The sequence below is a fragment of the Miscanthus floridulus genome, chromosome 11 (assembly GCF_019320115.1).
Source record: "Miscanthus floridulus cultivar M001 chromosome 11, ASM1932011v1, whole genome shotgun sequence".
Taxonomy (NCBI): Eukaryota; Viridiplantae; Streptophyta; class Magnoliopsida; order Poales; family Poaceae; genus Miscanthus; species Miscanthus floridulus.
Window position 1 is genome coordinate 88,132,769 of NC_089590.1, and position 18,300 is coordinate 88,151,068.

General features: G+C 46.3%; 1 protein-coding gene and 1 long non-coding RNA gene across 3 annotated transcripts; both read left to right on the plus strand.

The window, feature by feature from the left end:
* Positions 1-10,889: 10,889 nt before the first annotated feature.
* Positions 10,890-11,520, plus strand: LOC136491519 (uncharacterized). Its single transcript, XR_010768068.1, has 3 exons — positions 10,890-10,960; positions 11,080-11,281; positions 11,382-11,520. It is a non-coding gene; the product is annotated as an uncharacterized lncRNA (long non-coding RNA).
* A 4,037-nt stretch (positions 11,521-15,557) lies between these two features.
* LOC136491518 (anthocyanidin reductase ((2S)-flavan-3-ol-forming)-like) lies at positions 15,558-17,117 on the plus strand. Of its 2 annotated transcripts, XM_066487847.1 has the most exons (4): positions 15,558-15,843; positions 15,987-16,183; positions 16,274-16,632; positions 16,740-17,117. In XM_066487847.1, the coding sequence occupies exons 1-4, from the start codon at positions 15,720-15,722 to the stop codon at positions 16,900-16,902; spliced, it is 843 nt and encodes a 280-aa protein (XP_066343944.1). In that variant the 5' UTR covers positions 15,558-15,719; the 3' UTR covers positions 16,903-17,117. The 2 variants fall into 2 exon arrangements, with proteins under 2 accessions (XP_066343944.1, XP_066343943.1); XM_066487846.1 differs by having other exon boundaries at positions 15,987-16,632.
* Positions 17,118-18,300: the final 1,183 nt, after the last annotated feature.

Sequence of the window (18,300 nt, forward strand, 5' to 3'; positions counted from 1 at the left end):
TATATCATTTTTTCAAATATATATAATATTGTGAAAGTTACAATACCTATGAAGAAAAAATAGTTCGGCCTTGAGATGAATGTCAGAAGTGTGTTGTTTTTTCAATTATTTTAACAACAATACACAACTGCTTCTTTTTTCTATAAAAATGAAGGTACAAGGCCGGGCCAAGTACATGTTAGAAATTTAGGCAAATTTAGTACTAATTTAATCCAGAAAAATATTAACAGCATGTTTGTGACATCAAAAAATTACATGTATGATCTAGTCGCAAGTAAGTTAAGAGCATCATATTAATCATAGATTCAAACATGGAAAAAGAAAATGGATCGCTACAGTAGCATACCCAGCGGCACCGGCGCCGTTTCTGCTAGTCGACATATCATTTGTTGATGTAGTCGTCCTGCTAGATGACATGCAGAAAGGTTGTAGTTCCGATCACCACCTTCGTCGGAAGAAGAAGCCAAGCCATCGGGAAGTAGCAGGAAGAAGATTGAAGCAACCACCTCGTGAGACCAAAAACATGATTATAAGGCAATTATTTCATCATCGTACGATTTGATATTACCATACAACTCAAGCACACTTTCTTTTGTTGTTTGTACAAATTAAGGATTATTGAATTATTATAAAACAACTTAAAAGACAACTTAGTTTATGAGTTGGTATTGCGAGCATCTCCAAGAGTTTGTCAAATTTTACTTGGCAAATCTTGTGATTTGCCAACTCCCAAAATTATATGCAAGTAAAAAAACAATCCATCTCCAAGAGTTTGGCATTTTTGACTTGGTAAAATAAAAAAACCCGTTAACAAAACGAAGAGGCCCGCTAAGCGAACGAAGAGACCCGCTAAGTGAACGAAGAGCCCCGCTAAGAAACGAAGAGCCCCGGATGCCAAGCCGTATACGCGCGCATATATTTGCGCGCGCGGAGGGAAAATTTGCCAAGTTGCTATTGATGCCAAGTTGTTTTGCCAAACTGTTGGAGGCTATTTTTTCTTGTTTTGCCAAAATTATATGGATGCCAAGTTGAGATAGCAAACTCTTGGAGATGCTCTAAGACTATCTATCATCTAAAGAACAACACCAATATAATTGCACTAAATACTTTTTTTAGAATACACGTAGATTCACTAAAACCGACATCTCCTTGGCATAGCGTGCAAGCACCACTCATAGGCCAGCCAAATAAAGAATCAATACTAGCTGAAGTGCTCGTCCGAGAAGAGACATTCAGCTTTTGCTTATTTTATTCAGGAGGCATTAGAGTATGTCCACTATATCCCATTTCTCTTCCTTTTAAAATATACTATAATATATTGATAATATTCAATTTATAGAGTATGGTGGCTATGTACTCTAGTTCATTGAGAAAGCTCCACCCCCTTATATGTGGAACCCATATATCAGCGGTAAAGAAATCTCTCCTATCGTTTCTCTAAGTCATCTTGTCTCTTGGTGCCGGCGGGGTGCCCGTCCGACTCGTTAGCGTCCAATGGAGGTGACACGGAGCTCTGTGGCGCTTGCTCGGCTCAGCAACATTGGCCCTAGACGTTAGTTAAAAGGAGAAAGAAAAGAGATTGAGAAAAATTATTGGTTGTTCTCTTTTTTAGGGGAGAGGGGTGAGAGAGAGGATGTTTTGGGAGATTGAGATTTTTTGAGGAAAAAAGTTATCAGAGAGAGGATATGTTTGAGTATTGCCTTTAATCCCCTTTATCACTAATAATGGTATGGAAAGGGGGTTGCATTCGTTCGATGGGTTGGGGGAGGGAGGAGGCACGCGCTGCAAGAGAGAGGTGTGGAAGGGACGATAGTAGTTGACAAAGAAAATAGAAGGCTGGGTGCACTGTCTGTGAGATGCCTTAGGGTTTCAACTGAGGTTGGCCCTCATTTCCACGTATGAACAATTTACATATCTGCCATTGATGTATCGGGCTTGCTAGCACCCGGACGTTCGATTCAGGCGCTAGCGTCCAGACGGTGCCCGTACAGGGAGCGAGGGAGCACCTAGTGCGTCGGGCTCGCAAGCGAGTGGTCCAACAGTGGGCTCACGCCGTCCCGAACGTCGCCCACGCTACTAGCCGCTTCCCACGCGAATCTCATGTGCAACACCCGATCTACTTTTGAAACTTTCAGATACAATAGTTGCAACATACAAAAGAAGACAGACGAAACATTTGAAACAAACCGTCTGAAACACTTGGGAAAATGCCTGAAAATCATTTGAAAACCATTGCAAATATACGCGATATCCGGATGAAACACTTACAAACATACGTGTGACCTAAAAACACTTGAAACATATGCTTGCAACATGCATGTATATGCAACATCCAGATCTACTTTGCAACAACCAGATAAAACACTTGCAGCATACGTATGGAGCAGATGAAACATTTAGAACATATACTTGAAATATACGTGTATAGTCATTACAACATGTGCAACATCCTGATATACTTTTGCAACATCGATATACAACACTTGCAACATACCTCTGAAACATCTGAAACACTTGAAACATACTCTTACAACATGCGGTTTTCAGCCTTCTTCTTCGTACGACGCAACACAGAGCGGGGGAACGATCCGATTTTGGAAATCTACATCCTGGCCACCGGCATCGTAGCCGCCTGCTGGGGGAGTCGCCCCTACCCAATCTCGTGCGCATCACTGCTGGAGACCGTCACTGAGGGAGGCAGCGGACCGGGCACCATGGAGAGAGGGGGGGGAGGCCGATTGGTCGCCGCTCCTAACGCGAGCTGCCGCCAGAGAGGGACGGAAGCGGGCGAGGGCGCGATGTAGAATGGAAACCACACACATCAATTGTGAGCACGGTGGAGAGGAAAGAAGCCGCGTGGCGGCACTCAAGTGTGGTGGGGAGGAAGGATGAAGGCAAGGCGGGCGGCCGGACGCAGCGAAGAATGCCGCGCTAGAGGGGGTCGCCGTGGACCATGCCGCGGCGGCCAGGAGAACTCGACGAGTGGAAATATGGTTTGGTCTTGTTTCTAGAGTGGATTGGCTGAAAGATTCTCAGTTTTTTCTTGAGAAAATGAACGATTCTCAATTAAGCGAGCACAGTGGAACGGAGGCGATCGGACGCCTGAGCCTAAGCATTTCCGTTGATGTATTTATAATTTTGTACAAGCGGTTATTCGTTAATTCTATTTTCTCTAACCGCCACATCTGCCCCAGATTTTGACATGCCACCCGGAACGACCTTAGTGGAGGGCAGGGCTAGCGGGGCGTTGGTGTTGCTTCTTGGCGACACCCAAATCCTGCCACCACATGTGGTTGACAGTGGCATTAGGTGTAGAAGCAAAAATACATGTTGCGATGGGGTGGGTCGACTCGTGGAGGCAAGGCAAGAAGAATGATAGGATCGGATTCGCTTGAGTGGCAGGTTGCTTTTCATTCCTACTACCAGACCAGTTGGCATCATATTTAATCGCAAAAAAGTTGGCATCATATATATATTTATCGAGTTCTCAACACGCGGCCTTTATATGAATTAATTGACCTGCCGATGCAGCTATGCAGGCGCCTCTCCACTCCAGGTTGCCCCATGGGCCATGGCTGAAGCTTTTCGGCACACACGGCGCCATCCGGCAACAGAGCAGAGCATCATCGCCTAGTGCAGTAGTGCCTCGTTTGCTAGAGGAAGTAGATCGCACGTCTCTGCCTGAAAGTCCTCAATGTCTTGTCCTAAAGATTACAGAGTACTTTGTGGACGTTAGTTTTTTTTTTAATGAAACGTGGACGTCAGTTTCATCCCCTACTTCTTGTGTGGTGTCTATATAGCGATGGCCCCCGACAGTCACAAGCCACCAAATCCACGACGACGGGTCTCAGTGTCAGTGCTCCCTGCCGTGAGCTAGTTGTGAGCCCTGTTTCGCTTTTCATGAGAAGGAGGTGGTGACCGGCGTAAGTACACCGATGGCGGAAGGAGACATGAAGAAGACGGCGTGTGTGACCGAAGGGAACGGGTACATCGCCTCGGCGCTCATCAAGATGCTGCTGGAGAGAGGGTACGCCGTGAAGACGACGGTCAGGAACCCCGGTTTGATGCTTTGACCTTACCCTTTAGTTCATCAGTCTCGTTCCGTGGCCGTTCCTTTTCATCGACAGAGAATATCTTTAGCGAAGATGACAAATACGTTCAAGAATCTGAATGCTTTTGCTATTGAGATGTAAGGAAAGAATTTAGATTTGTAATTTCGTTGCCTCACAGTAATGATGAAATTCTGATTTCTGTTTTCCGTTGTCGAAAAAATAGATAATGGAATGAGGTTCCAACTTCGGAAAGAATTTAGATGGTTCAAGAACATGATTTTTAAGCTAAAGGTGTAGTGGTGATAGATGGCAGTAATGCGTTTATATAGTCTGTGCGAGTGGTTTATTGTGATTCCGATGAATCCCAGATGACATGGAGAAGAACTCCCACCTTAAGGACCTGCAGGCTCTCGGATCCTTGGAGGTCTTCCGCGCCGACTTGGATGTGTTAGTTCAACGGCCTATTGGGCCCTATCTCTGCTCTCTGATCGGGGTAGCCCAATCCTAATTTGGTTGGTGGGCCCCTGTCGCACAGCACACATAAAAGGAAGGTGGGGGTGAGGGCTCGAACTAAGAGGTTGACCGGAGCCGCCACACCCACCTACAGACAAACCCTAATCCGATCCTAAAGCGTGCTGCCAGCGACGGGATGTGCCCCACCACTGCCGTCGCCCCTGCAGGTCTACACCGGCCCCTCTGGACCACCACTGTACCTCGCCACCGAGCCGGAGCTGCCTCGACATCGGTGTCCGCGAGGTCACAAAGCTATTGTCCACGGCGGATCTACGGGTTAAACACAGAGGTACCAATCCTACGATACTAACAATGGTATCAGAGACAGGTTCACTCTGTGTAACCCTAACCCTAGATCGGGTACGGGAAAAGTGGACACAGTTTCAACAAAGAACCCTAGCATAGGGTGTAGATCTAGGGTTTCAGATTGAAAAACAAAGAAAATGCCCGATCCAGATCGGATCGGGACGGAACTCGAACCCTAAATGGAGAAAGAGGACGGTCATGAGGCTACCTACCTGGAGCCTAGCCGTCCTGTCACTGCCGTCGACCAAATCCATGGCCGACGAGAGAGAGAGACAGAGCCGCCGGGCTAGGTAGCCTGGCGCGCACGAACAACAGGGCACCGTCGCGTGACTACTCGACGGCGGCGTGCTCCGCAACTGGGCGAGCACGCACGCCGGCGAGGAGCTCCACGGCGGCGCCATCTCGTCTTCCTCCTTCGGTCACCGTAAGGTGGCCGCCGCTCGTCCGCCGCAACGCATGAGAGTAGGAAGAGGAGAAAGAGAAAGAGAGAGGCCAGGGGAGTTGCGGGCTCGAACTCCGGTAGATCAGTCCAAATCAGAGAAAGAAAAGGAAAGAGATTCGGATGAACTCCGAAAAGGAAAAGAAATCAAAAGAGAAAAGAAACCCTAACCCTAACTTTCCCCAATCGGTCGAATCTGAGAACAGGAAGAGAATCAAAACCGCAGGGGAAAGAAGGGGAAGAGGGTGGCTCGGCTCACCTCGCCGTCGAGCACGCCGGCGCGCGGGGGGAAAAGGAAGGGGGAAAAGAAAGGGCCGGTCGGGGGTGAACTGCTCGCCGGAACGGCCACTAGGGCGCCGCGGCCAGGCCGCTCGACGGCGGCACGCTCACCCGCTGGGGAGCGCGCACGCCGGCGAGGGGGCCGGAGACGGCGCCGGACTCGCTGCTCGCTCTCGCCGTCTAAACTTCTCGCTCGGTGTCTGCTGCGGCGGGACTGCGAAGAGAGAGAGAGAGAGAAGGCCGAATGGCGCTAGGTCAAGGGCGCCGCGACGGTCGTCGGGGTTTTGATCCTGCGATACGCGCGGTACATTGCCGGCCCAGGCCCAGGTTGCGGCCTGGGTGCGGCAGCGCGCGTGCAGAATAGATGGGCTGGGCCGATTTGCCGGCTGGAAAGAAGGAATAGTAAAGAAATGAATCAGTTTTCATTTTTTCTTTTTTCAGTAAATTTTTATTTCCTGGAAATTAGAAAAATGCAAATTGGCTCAAAAGAAAAATAGAAAAATGTATTTTACCTGTGGGTAAAATTCAAGAAATTGAGTATACGTTTTCCGCTGCTAAAGAAAAAAGTACATTCTCCAATGATTTTGAAACCGATATGATATTTAATTAGAGAAAAGAAAAGTTTTCCAGTAAATCTTTATTTCCTAGAAATTGATTAATGGATTAAAGGAAAAAGAAAATATAATTTTTCCTGTGGGTAAAATTCAAGGAAAAGATAATTTTTCCACAGCTAAAGAAAAGTTGTTTATTCTCCAGTTATTTTGAACCAATGCGGTATTTAATTGGAGAAAAAGAAAGGTTTTCCGCTGCTAAAGAAATTATTGATTCTCCAGTTATTTTGAACCAATGTGGTATTGGAGAAAAAGAGTTTTGATATGATTATGATGTTGTTATTTTCTGACCAACGTTGTTAATAACAATATCATAATTGTAATGATTTATGTATTAATTCTACTTCTGTCCAACGGTGATGTAGAATTAGTGTGTAAGAACAGTTGTGAAAGTTAAAGATTTATGCATTAATTCTATTTCTGCCCAACGGTGATGTAGAATTAGTGTATAAGAATAATTGTATATTTTGATTTTGACCAACGTTGGAATCAAGGCATGCAAATGATGTTATTTTTATGTTAAGAAAAGTTTTGACCTGGTTTTCATCTTGTTTGAGGTGAACTAGGTAGTGTGCCACTTGGGCAACTAAAGAGAGGGATTTTGAATCCCAAAAGATATCCTATGACTTCTTGGGCATAGGAAATGAACACTACCAACAAGAAAAAGTTTAGCTATGATAAAAAACATGATTGAGCTTGCAAGTGTGGGCTCAATCTTAGAATGTGACACGGTCACCGAGTAACTCGATAGAATAAAGAGTCAGTTCACTGGCACTCCAAAGACATATGCTACCCAGCTGATAAAGCAGCTAGTGACAGAGTGTTACTCTGGAAATTGTGGCATAAGAGAGCTCACGACGCGTTGTCGAAATTATGGCCCTATCGTTTAGGCCATATTTCGAGGGAGAGAATAGAAAGACAAGCTAAGAATGATATTCTTCCTCCATTAGAGCTCTCAGATTTAGAACAATACAGAGAATGCATAAAAGAAAAAGTATGTAAAGAAGATTAAGAAAGATGACAAAAGAAGCACAGGAATTTTATAGATTATTCACACAGACATCTGTGATCAGCTTTCCTGTAAAGAGTGTGGATGGTTATGATTCGTTCATAACATTCATAGATGATTACTCCCATTATGGCTATATTTATCCAATCAAAGAAAGAAAAGATATATTGGATAAATTTAAGATATTAAAGATTAAGATAGTCAGGTCTGACCGTGGAGGAGTACTACGGTCGGCATACCCTAAAAGAATAGCATAGTAGCCCAATATTCTATACCGGGTGAACCTCAGTAGAATAGAATAGCTAAAAGAATCAATCGTACCCTGATGGATATGGTGGGCAGTATGATAAGTTACTCCACCTTACAGTTGAGCCTATGGATGGAGGCGTTAAAAACCTCATTCATATTCTCAAAAGAGTATCAAGTAAATCGATGCCCAAAACACCGTATGAGTTGTGGACAGAAAATGTACCCTCACTAAACCACTTGCGTGTGTGTGAGGGAGCCCTGCTGAGGCTAAAGTATTTAACCCAAACATTGAGAAGTTAGATCCCAAAACAGTAAGGTGTCATTTCATTGGCAACACAGAAAAGTCAAAAGGTTTTCATTTTCCACTGTCCAGAGAGACATACAAAGTTTGTGGAAACGAGACACGATGTTTTCCTAGAGGATGAAAAGATGAGGGGGAGCATGGTAGCTCGAGAAATTATCCTTGAAGTAGAGTGGGTGTATGCGTCCACTCCAATGATTCATTGAGTCATTTTTCTCACTACCTGCTATAGCTGCACCGACAGTGCTAGATACTGTGGTGCCAGCACCTGTTGTTATCCCACCTGTGACAACAATAAATGACGATGAGGAACCTGTTCCTCATGATCCTATAGAACCTATTGCCACACATGAGGGGGAGCAACAACAGCCTCAAACAAAAGTTGTGCCAAATGTGGAGGCCTTTAGAAGGTCTCAAAGAGTTAGAAAATCAGCTATTTCTACTGTTTATGAAGTGTATAACACTAAGTAATTTCAAATGGAGGATGATCCCACCTCATTTGAAGAAGCCATGAGAAGTGATCATTCATCAAAGTGGCTTAAGGCCATGGAAGATGAAATGAAATCGATGAATGTCAATAAAGTTTGGGTTTTAGAAATAATTCCTAAAGGAGTCAAAATAGTAGGCTATAAATGAGTCTATAGAACAAAACTTGGCTCTCAAAGAAATATAGAGAAATATAAAGCGCGACTTGTGGCAAAAGGCTATATGCAAAGAGAAGGGATTGATTACAATGAGACCTTTTCTCCAGTCTCATGTAAAGTTTCCTTCAGAATCATAATGGCATTAGTGGCACATTACGATTGAAAATTACATCAGATGGATGTAAAGACGGCATTTCTCAACGGAGACTTGGAGGAAAATGTTTACATGGCACAACCGAAAGGTTTTGTCATGGAAGGAAAAGAACGAATGGGATGCCGCCTAAAGAAATCCATTTATAGATTAAAGCAAGCTTCAAGACGGTGGTACTTGAAGTTTGATCAGTCAATAAAGAATTTTGGGTTTTAAAGAGAATATAGAGGATAATTGTGTCTATGCAAAGTTTAAGAATGGGAAGTTTATCTTCCTTGTCCTGTATGTAGATGATATCTTACTTGCTAGTAGTGATATCAGTCTACTACTGGAGACAAAGAAATTTGATATGAAAGATCTTGGCGAAGCCTTGTTTGTTCTAGGGATCGAGATTCATCAAGATAGAAGAAAAAGAGTATAAGGACTGTCACAAAAGGCATACATGGAAAAGATCTTAAAGAAATTCAGTATGCACAAATATAGTCCCTCACCTGCTATTATAGTCAAGGGCGACAGATATGGAGATTTTAAATGCCCCAGGAACCAATATGAGCTCAATCGATAAAGTGAAAGTGGTTCCATATGCTTCAGCTGTCGGAAGCTTTCAACATGCTCAAGTATGTACACGCCCTGACTTGGCATTTGTTACCGGGTTTTACTTGGCAGATTCCAGAAGAATTCTAGAATAGAACACTGAAATTGATAAAGAAAATCTTACGTTATTTGCAAGGAACGAAAGGCCTCATGATGACATATAGAAGATCTGATTCACTCCACATGGTGGGATATTCAGATTCTGATTATGTGAGAGTGAATGCATATCCAGACGTGGATTTTCTATCATCTTGCAAAGGGAAGCTATTTCATGGAAAAGCTCAAAGCAAACTATCACTACATCGTCCACAATGTATGACGGTTTGTAGCGTGTTATGAGGCAACGGGCAGGTGAACTAACTAACGAAGTTCATACCCGTTTTGAAGGTGGTTGACGACATCTATAAACCACTAAAGTAATACTGCGATTATAATCTGGCAGTACAGGATGCTCACAACATAAGTCAAGTGGTGCTGCCAAACACATGGACATGGAGTATTATGTTGTGAAAGATAAAGTCCGGGATCAAGTCATAAATCTTGAGCATATAAGTAAAGAAAGGATGCTCGCGTATCCACTTACAAAAGGCTTACCACCCAACATGTTCAGAGGACATGGTGTTCAGAGAACATGAAGCTAGCTTGAGTTTAAGGAAAAGCCTAAAATATTCCTGGACAAAAGAAGGCCCAAAGATAAGTGTCTATTTCAGAACAGAGTAGTGAGTTGTAGCTGTTAAGTCTATCGGCAATGGACCGTGACGATGAGACATGCTCTATGAGCTAGACATGCTCTATGAGCTAATCTGTAATGGAATGAACAAAAGCAAATGACATGAAAGTGAAAGATGGAATGAGATCAATGGGGAGAATGTTAGTTGATCTCCACCAATAGGCCCAACGGCCTATTGGGCCCTATCTCTGCTCTCTGATCGGGGGAGCTCAACCCTAATTCGGTTGGTGGGCCCCTGTCGTACAGCACACATAAAAGGAAGGTGGGGGTGAGGGCTCGGACTAAGAGGTTGACCGGAGCCGCCACACCCACCTACAGACAAACCCTAATACGATCCTAAAGCGTGCTGCCAGCGACGGGATGTGCCCCACCACTGCCGTCACCCCTGCAGGTCTACACCGGCCCCTCTGGACCACCACTGTACCTCGCCACCGAGCCGGAGCTGCCTCGACATCGGTGTCCGCGAGGTCACGAAGCTATTGTCCACGGCGGATCTACGGGTTAAACACAGAGGTACCAATCCTACGATACTAACAGGATGAAGATGGCAGCTTTGACGACGAAGTCGCCGGCTGCGACTACGCATTGTTAGCCTATAGGATCACCGGCTCAGGTGAGTCGATCACTCATCAGTCTCGTCGATCACAGTCGAGCACGACAGACGTTGTCCGATCACACACTATGGCTAGAAGTAGAAGAAGAGAAAGAACAGAGCACACACATAGTACAAGCACCAGCGTTGGCCGGAGCTCTATATAGGAGATGACAAATCTAAACTCACTTTATTGAGTTGCAATGGCAAATTATATATACAACTCTACTCATCTATTCCTAGTACAACTGTCATGCTGCAACCGTGATTAGATAACACAGTAGGATTGACTTCTGCGTCTGTCACTGCCGTTGCTACAGTGAGACAGGTGAGCCGTTCGACGCCTGCCTCTGCAGCGGCTACAGTACTATAACAGAGAGTCTTTTCAACATCGTCTTTCCTTGTTGTGTATTCACGCAAGAAAACAGTACATTATCTAACACACATTCCAGTCGCCGCTCCGGTGAACCTCCACACGAAGAACCCTGAGGTGAACAAACGTCACAGCTACTCGAGTTCCATCTCTCGTTTGTCTAGTAGTTGCTGACGGCATCTGTTCAAACTGTTCATCGACGTTCATCCCTTGCTGAATTGGATTTGTGATGGCAGAAAGAACTGATCGAGCCCGCTGTCAAAGGAACTCTGAACGTCATGCAGTCGTGCGTGAAGGCCGGGACGGAGCGGCGCGTCGTCCTGACCTCGTCGGCGGCCGCGGTGTCCAGCAGGCCACAGCAACCATGCATTTGCTGACGACGAGGACTCCTGGTCTGACGTCGAGTACCTCAGAGCCCACAAGCCTGCAGGGCCCTGGGTACGTCGTACGACGCACGTCAGTCCTAGCAACCATGCATTTGCTGACGACGAGAAGTTGAGAACGACGGCGCTGCTGGATGTGCTTGCTTGCATTGCAGGCGTACCCGGTGTCCAAGGTGCTCCTGGAGAAGGAGGCGTGCAGGTTCGCGGCGGAGCACCGCATCAGCGTCGTCACCGTTTGCCCCGTCGCCACCGTCGGCGCGGCACTGGCACCCAAGGTCCGCACCAGCGTCCCAAACTGCCTCTCCCTTCTATCCGGTGAGGCTCAAGGCGACGAGGTTTGGTGTGGATGGCACACATGCACATGGTGGTCATTTTCACGAGGCAGAGTTCGCTGTGCTGGACGCCATCGAGAGGACCACTGGGTGCGTGCCGCTGGTCCACGTCGACGACCTCTGCCGCGCCGAGCTGTTCGCCGCCGAGGAGGACGCGGCCGCGGGGAGGTACATCTGCTGCGGGCTCAACACGACCATCGCCGAGCTTGCGCGTTTCCTCGCGGATAAACAGCATGTTCGTTTCGGCTGAATTGGCTTATAAGCCTGGGTGTGAGAGAAAAACACTATTTAAGCTGTGGATTATAAGCTAGATACGAACGAGTAAGCCAAAACAAACAGGCTGAAGTACCCGCAGTACGGCGTGAAAACGAACCTGCTGTAAGAAAGAACCGGCTTCGCAGCTCTGGATTCTGACGAAATTTTTTGCACCGATGACTGACCGATACCGTTTGGCTGCACTTTTGCATGCAGCTCCGGCGAGCGGCTTCAGAAGCCGAGAGTGCGTCTGTCGTCCGAGAAGCTGGTGAGGGAAGGGTTCGAGTTCAGGTACAGGGCCCTGGATGACATGTACGACGACAGGGTCGAGTATGGCAAGGTCCTGGGAATCCTGCCCAACTGATGTGGTTCTCCTCTGCTTTCGGCTGGCGATCGGGACTTGAAGAGGAGTCAGAACCCTCCTGCAGAACAAGTCTAGCAGGAGTATGCTACAAGTGTGCTGAACCGTACCAGTTCAGTCGGTTCGTATACGCTGAGGTTCTGGACCTCTGTCACGTTAGAGGGCAAAATAAGTGCAGTTGGTTTGAACTCTTTCGGCGACAATTTGTGGGATTCATCGTGGGCAGAAATCATTCAAAACTAGTTCAATCGCTGACGCCATTTTCCAGAAAGAAAGAGATTTGTTCATACGATTAAAACTAGTATTGGTGACCAAAAAATTGTCATTATAAACAATCATTTGTGTCACGACAAAATGTCTTTATGCTATGCATTTTGTTTTTCCTATTTTCTTGTCGTGTTTTTTTGTTGCCACAACATAAACTTTCTCACTCCCATAAAGTCCTGTTGGTTTGACACCATGCAAACATGGCTAGCAGGCAAAGCATTCTTAAACATGGCTAGATTCAAATTTGCTGCCCTGGGTTCAATCCAAACAGCCCTGCATTAGAATGAAGTTTGCAATCCCATCCTAGCGTAACAAAACCTAATTTTGAAAAAGAAAACACCAAATTCAAGGGAAAGACCACCCACAATATTGCATTGAGGGAAAAAATTGGGTACAGGACTCCCATACGTGGAAAAAAAATTAGGTACAGGACTCCCGTACGTGGCACCGTGCAACTGCCCACTTAGATGACGACGTGTGGCAGGCTTGGTAAAATTGGCTCGGCAGGCTCGCAACTGAAGATCCACGTATTTGTAGGTTCACTGGGCAGCCGCACAGTGCCGCGTATGGGAGTCCCGTATCTAATTTTTTTTTTCTGCATTGAGAAGAAGCTCTCATGCAGGGGGAAAAAAAGAGAGAAGAAGACCGGCTGCCTTAGTGCCTTGGACGTGCCACCTAGTTCCCGTGAGCCATGATACATGTATGTGGCCATGTGGGTCTCGCTGAAAGCGACATACTCAGAACCAGGTTTAACTCAGAACCATAGCCGATGAGTAGAATTTTTAACTTAGAATTTTTTAAATTGGCTCCCACGAAAACACGAACCCAAGAAATGTGGTGCTACTTGGGCCCTGCTAACCAGCCTCAGCTAGCAAACATGTTCGCAAACCAAATTTCTCGGTAGAATGAGTCCAGAACATTAACAACAAAAGAGCATGAGAGGATAGAATACGTTTCTACGTAGTTAGAAAGGCTTTGGGGAGAAATTAAAGGATCTAGAAGATGATAGAAACACAGCGTGGCCAACCAAAACAATGACGAAACATATCGCAGCCCTACAAGATCCTAATGGCCTTGTTGAGGACAATCCAGGGATATTCTAGAGAGTGGCTGATTTTACCGAAGTCATTAAGGACCACAGAGGTGAGGTATGTCTTGCACCTAACTTTTGGAATAGCGAGGAATGGAATAAAATTTTCTACGACACTGCCTCACCCGGTGGCTTGTGCGAAGGAATAGATGATTGACACGTGGAACTACTTGCAGATCGTGTGGAGAGCTGAGTCCACCTGAGTTGAGTCCACCCGAACTGCTCAACCAACCAGAGGCTGTGGAGCTACATCAGGCGGTTGGATCGAGGTTCAGGACATGTGGCAGCAATCAGGGCAGTGTCGCACAGGGCGCCGGGTGAGGCGGTGTTGCAGAAAATTTTATTCCGCGAGGAACTAGCAATAGCAATAGCAACAGCAGAGGAAAATGCTTGTTAGAAAACCCTTCAGTGAGGAGAAAGAGCAACTCCTGTATGGTCCTCAAACAGACCTCTAAACTTTAATTTTAGGCTTAGACAAAAAACATAGTCTAACAGGTCCCTACTAGAGCCTTCAAATCACCCCTGCCCTCATTCTTGGGACTCTCCCCCTAGCCCTTACTTAGCCGTGGAGCTATCTCTCACTCGTGGCTCCTCCCCTCCCTAGGGTGAGATCCTGCTCCCTTGATAGATCTCCCTCGGCTTGCCACGGCTCTCCTCTCTAGTGAGTTCCCTCATCTGCCTGGCTCCTCTCCTCCCCGGTGTGGTCCCCCTGGCTGCTCGCCTTCGGTGACCCCGACCGTGTTGCTCTTCTCTTTGGCAAGTTCCCTTGGTCGTGTGGCTTCTCTCCTCCCGACGAGGTCCTGATGCTCCTCCCCATTGACCCAGAGACCCCAGCCACGTGGCTCGTCTCCTCCAGGGAGATCCCGACGAGGTCCCTGTTCACTCCTCCCTGACTCCTCACAATCGCATTCCTGCCGACCAAGTGGCCCCTAGCCACTATTAGCTAGCTGCCAGCCCCAATCAGTTGCAGCTAGGTCAACGACGGCTCGGGCTTGGTCAGTGTTGGTTGTGCACCGACGATTGGCAACTACAAGTGGCTAGTAGGAGGCTATGGTAGTCTAGGGTTTGCCAAGGCTTGTTTTCAATTGTTACGTAGTTGTTGGTAATATGAGCATTCATAATTCACTCGTGAAAAAAGAATTTGATGATTTATTATAGGACGATGGTGACTATTTCATCATTTCTGCTGGTCTAGCCCTACATAGTCATAGGAAACATGCAAGAAATTATGATGGTGCCGTCCCGCAACATAGTCATATATTGAGATAGACAAGGAGGGATGAGGGAACGTGTAAACATGTCATATAATATTTCTTATATATACAGGCTAAAAACCTTATTTTAAATCATTGTGTCGTTAGGCATGTTGTAGCCATTCCTGGCCGGCCGTAGCTGGCCATGCCGCAGCCATGGGGAGGGGAGAGAGAGCCAGCCATGGGAGGACAAATGAAGCAGAAATTGCCCCACTGACGCGTGGGGTTCCGCATGTAAGATAGATAAAGAGTATGTTTTTCTTTTTATTAATATGCTGTAACAATCATCTCTTAAAACTAGAAATCATTTTTTTTCTTAATCCTCTAACAAATGTTAAGATTGTCTCCGACAGGTGACCCATAAGAGCACCCAAACCCAAAATGGGTCTCCGACAGTACTGTATCAGCCTGACCTATTTTGGGTGCCAGGAGAGGTATAACCTGAATCTAAGTATTCTCTTTCCTGGAGACCCATTTGTAGAAAGAGTTCTTTTTGGGTTTTGTTGTTGGAGAAGATCAAAAATAGATATTGAACCTTTTACCTGTAGCGTCATCTAAATATGAAATGGGTCTTATATTTTGGGTGCTGTTGTTGGAGATAGTGTAAGAGAAGGCAGAATGGGGATCGAGTGAAGTTGCTCCAATGAGATATGTATGATCAATTTGAAAAGAAATGGCTCAATAATTTGTTAGAGCACTGAAATGACATGTGAACGTCGATAAAGACAAGAAACACTGACTTGTGAACACTCAATCGCGTTGTCCACGTTTACCAATTGCCACTTGGCAACGAGTAACAGAAACCTGGCCTACTGCCTTTTTCCGCACAGCACAACAGAGAACAGACCCTGTCTCTTCCTCCCTGAAAATTCTGCCGAACGAGCGAGCGAATCCCCTCTTTCCAGCCCGTTGTGAGGTGGCACTGGCTGCCGGCCATGTCGGCCGGCGACAGGAAGAAGACGGCCTGCGTGACCGGAGGAAACAGGTACATCGCCTCGGCGCTCATCAAGGTGCTGCTGGAGAACGGGTACGCCGTCAAGACCACGGTCAGGAACCCCGGTTGGTCCCTCTTTTCGTTCCTGTTTCTCTGATCAGGCAAAACCTCCAGTGTTGTTGTGCGAAATTTGACAGTAAATTAGAAAGGTTCAGGAATCCGAATGCACCTCCAGTTTTTTCAAATTAATCAACTCGGTGAATGGCAGAAAGAGCTGATCGAGCCGGCCGTCCGAGGGACTCTAAACGTGCTGAGGTCGTGCGCGAAGGCGGGGCGGCGGTGAAGCGCGTGGTCCTGACTTCGTCGGCGGGCTCTGTGTTGTCAGGCCAGAGCTGCAAGGCGACGGCCATGTGCTGGACGAGGAGCCCTGGTCCGACGTCGAGTACCTCACCGGCACCAAGTCTGGTCTCTGGGTACACGTGCGGACACGCATCCGTTCAAATTCAGGTTCCCTTCCATGCTCTGAAAGACGGAAACGCACTGTCTGTGTCGCAGGCGTACCCGGCGTCCAAGGTGCTCCTGGAGAAGGCGGCGAGCAGGTTCGCGGCGGAGCACGGCATCAGCCTCGTCACCGTGGGCACAGCGCCGGCCCGGAGCGCCCGCCCCAGCGTCCTCAACTGCCTCTCCCTTCTATCAGGCGACGAGGCAGCGTTTGGCGCGCTGAGAGCCATGGAGCTGTCCGGCATGCTGGCGTTGGTCCACGTCGAGGACCTCTGCCGCGCGGAGCTGTTCGTCGCCGAGGAGGCGGCGGCCGCGGGGAGGTACCTCTGCTGCGGCCTCAACACGACCATCCTCGAGCTCGCACGTTTCCTGACTGAGAAGTACCCGCAGTACACTGTGAAGACGAATCTGCTGTAAGAATCCGCTTTCGCCGAGCTCTCAACTCTGACAGTTGTTTTACACTGGCGAGCGAACGAACGAACGATAGCTAGTGATTTATGTGCTTCCGCTTTGCCTGCAGCTCCGGCGAGCTGCTTGAGAAGCCGAGGGTGTGTCTCTCGTCCGCGAAGCTGGTCGGGGAAGGGTTCGACTACAAGTACAAGACGCTGGATGGGATGTACGACGACATGATCGACTACGGCAAGACCTTGGGGTTCTACCAAAATAATGATGGGCCTCACTAATTACTAATTAGAGAGTGCTTGTTTAGGAGATCTTCAAATGAGCCATTTTCAGACAACCAATTTACAACATTCACTTTCTCCAACATGTCCCTCTTTTCATCACGGGATCTTTTCTGGTGCCCTCTGCTCGGCGTGGACCACTTCCCCTTCACTTTATGGAATCAGCAATCAAACAGAAAAATTTATATGTAATAGAATTTTAAGTATGAGCAATCATTGAATATACCTAATATTCCAACTGTCTTTTGTTTTACTTCTCACGCTATCCTCACGTCTCTTCCTGTCTCATATGTGACTCTGCTGCTTAATCTATTTCTAATACTAAAGTCAAAAGTGGATCTTTCAACTATTATATTTTAGCCATGTTTGGTAGAGCAGTAAAAACTGCTTCTCTACGAAGTTGCACAAATGAAGTACAAGCACGGAAAAAAAGAAACTGATAGAATCGTAGCCAGAAAAAGCTCAAATAATGTGTCGTCTGGCTTTTATTCTCAGCTTATTTTGCTCATAAGTAGCATATAAGTTGTGCTCTTTACTTCTCACAATTCGTGCATTTGCGCACCTCTCTGTCCCGTCCTTGACTTGGACTTATGATCCATGCTTATATGAGCGTGCAACATGTCGTATGTCGCGTTGTAATGTACGAGTATGTTTGCTAGTCTATATCTAATACTAAAGTAGCAGTGTGTTTCCCGTGGTCCTTTAGTCTCTCCTGTGCCCCTACAAGTTAGTGCAACATGTCGGGTATACGGTAAAGAGTCTGGTCATAAAATGAATTGGAACACAAAGCGTTTTCATAATCTGTCTGTAACACCCCAAAACCTCACTACCTGATATGCCACCACGAGTTGAAAACTAGAGCGATCGGCAACAATTTCGACAGCATCTTCCCTTAAAACAAGAGCAACGTGAAAGCAACAACATACAGATAGATATAAATAAGCTCAACCAACAAGATATAACATCCTAATAAGCAAGTAAGCATCAACAACAGACTACAGGAAACAACCCAACAAGAACCATAAGTAGAAGCTCCGCTTCTAATCATTTTATTACTACAATACATATTATTTTAACATTAGATTGTGGCATTAATGTGCAAAGGTGTTGATACTTTCCCACCCTTCGAGCAAAAGGCACTTGAGTACTTGAAAAGATAGAAAGGGGGTGTGAGATATAAAAAATCTCAGCAAGTAAACTGCTTTAACAAGCTATTTAAACTACAAGTTCATAAAGCATCGGTTTAAACCTCATCTATATCTATATCTATATATCTTATATTTTCAAATTTCACTAGCAATTTATCTTGCCATGCAAAGTATCCACATCAGCATCCACCAGAACATCCCACTAGCACATACAATTATCGCGCCATACAGAGTGTCCACATCAGCATCC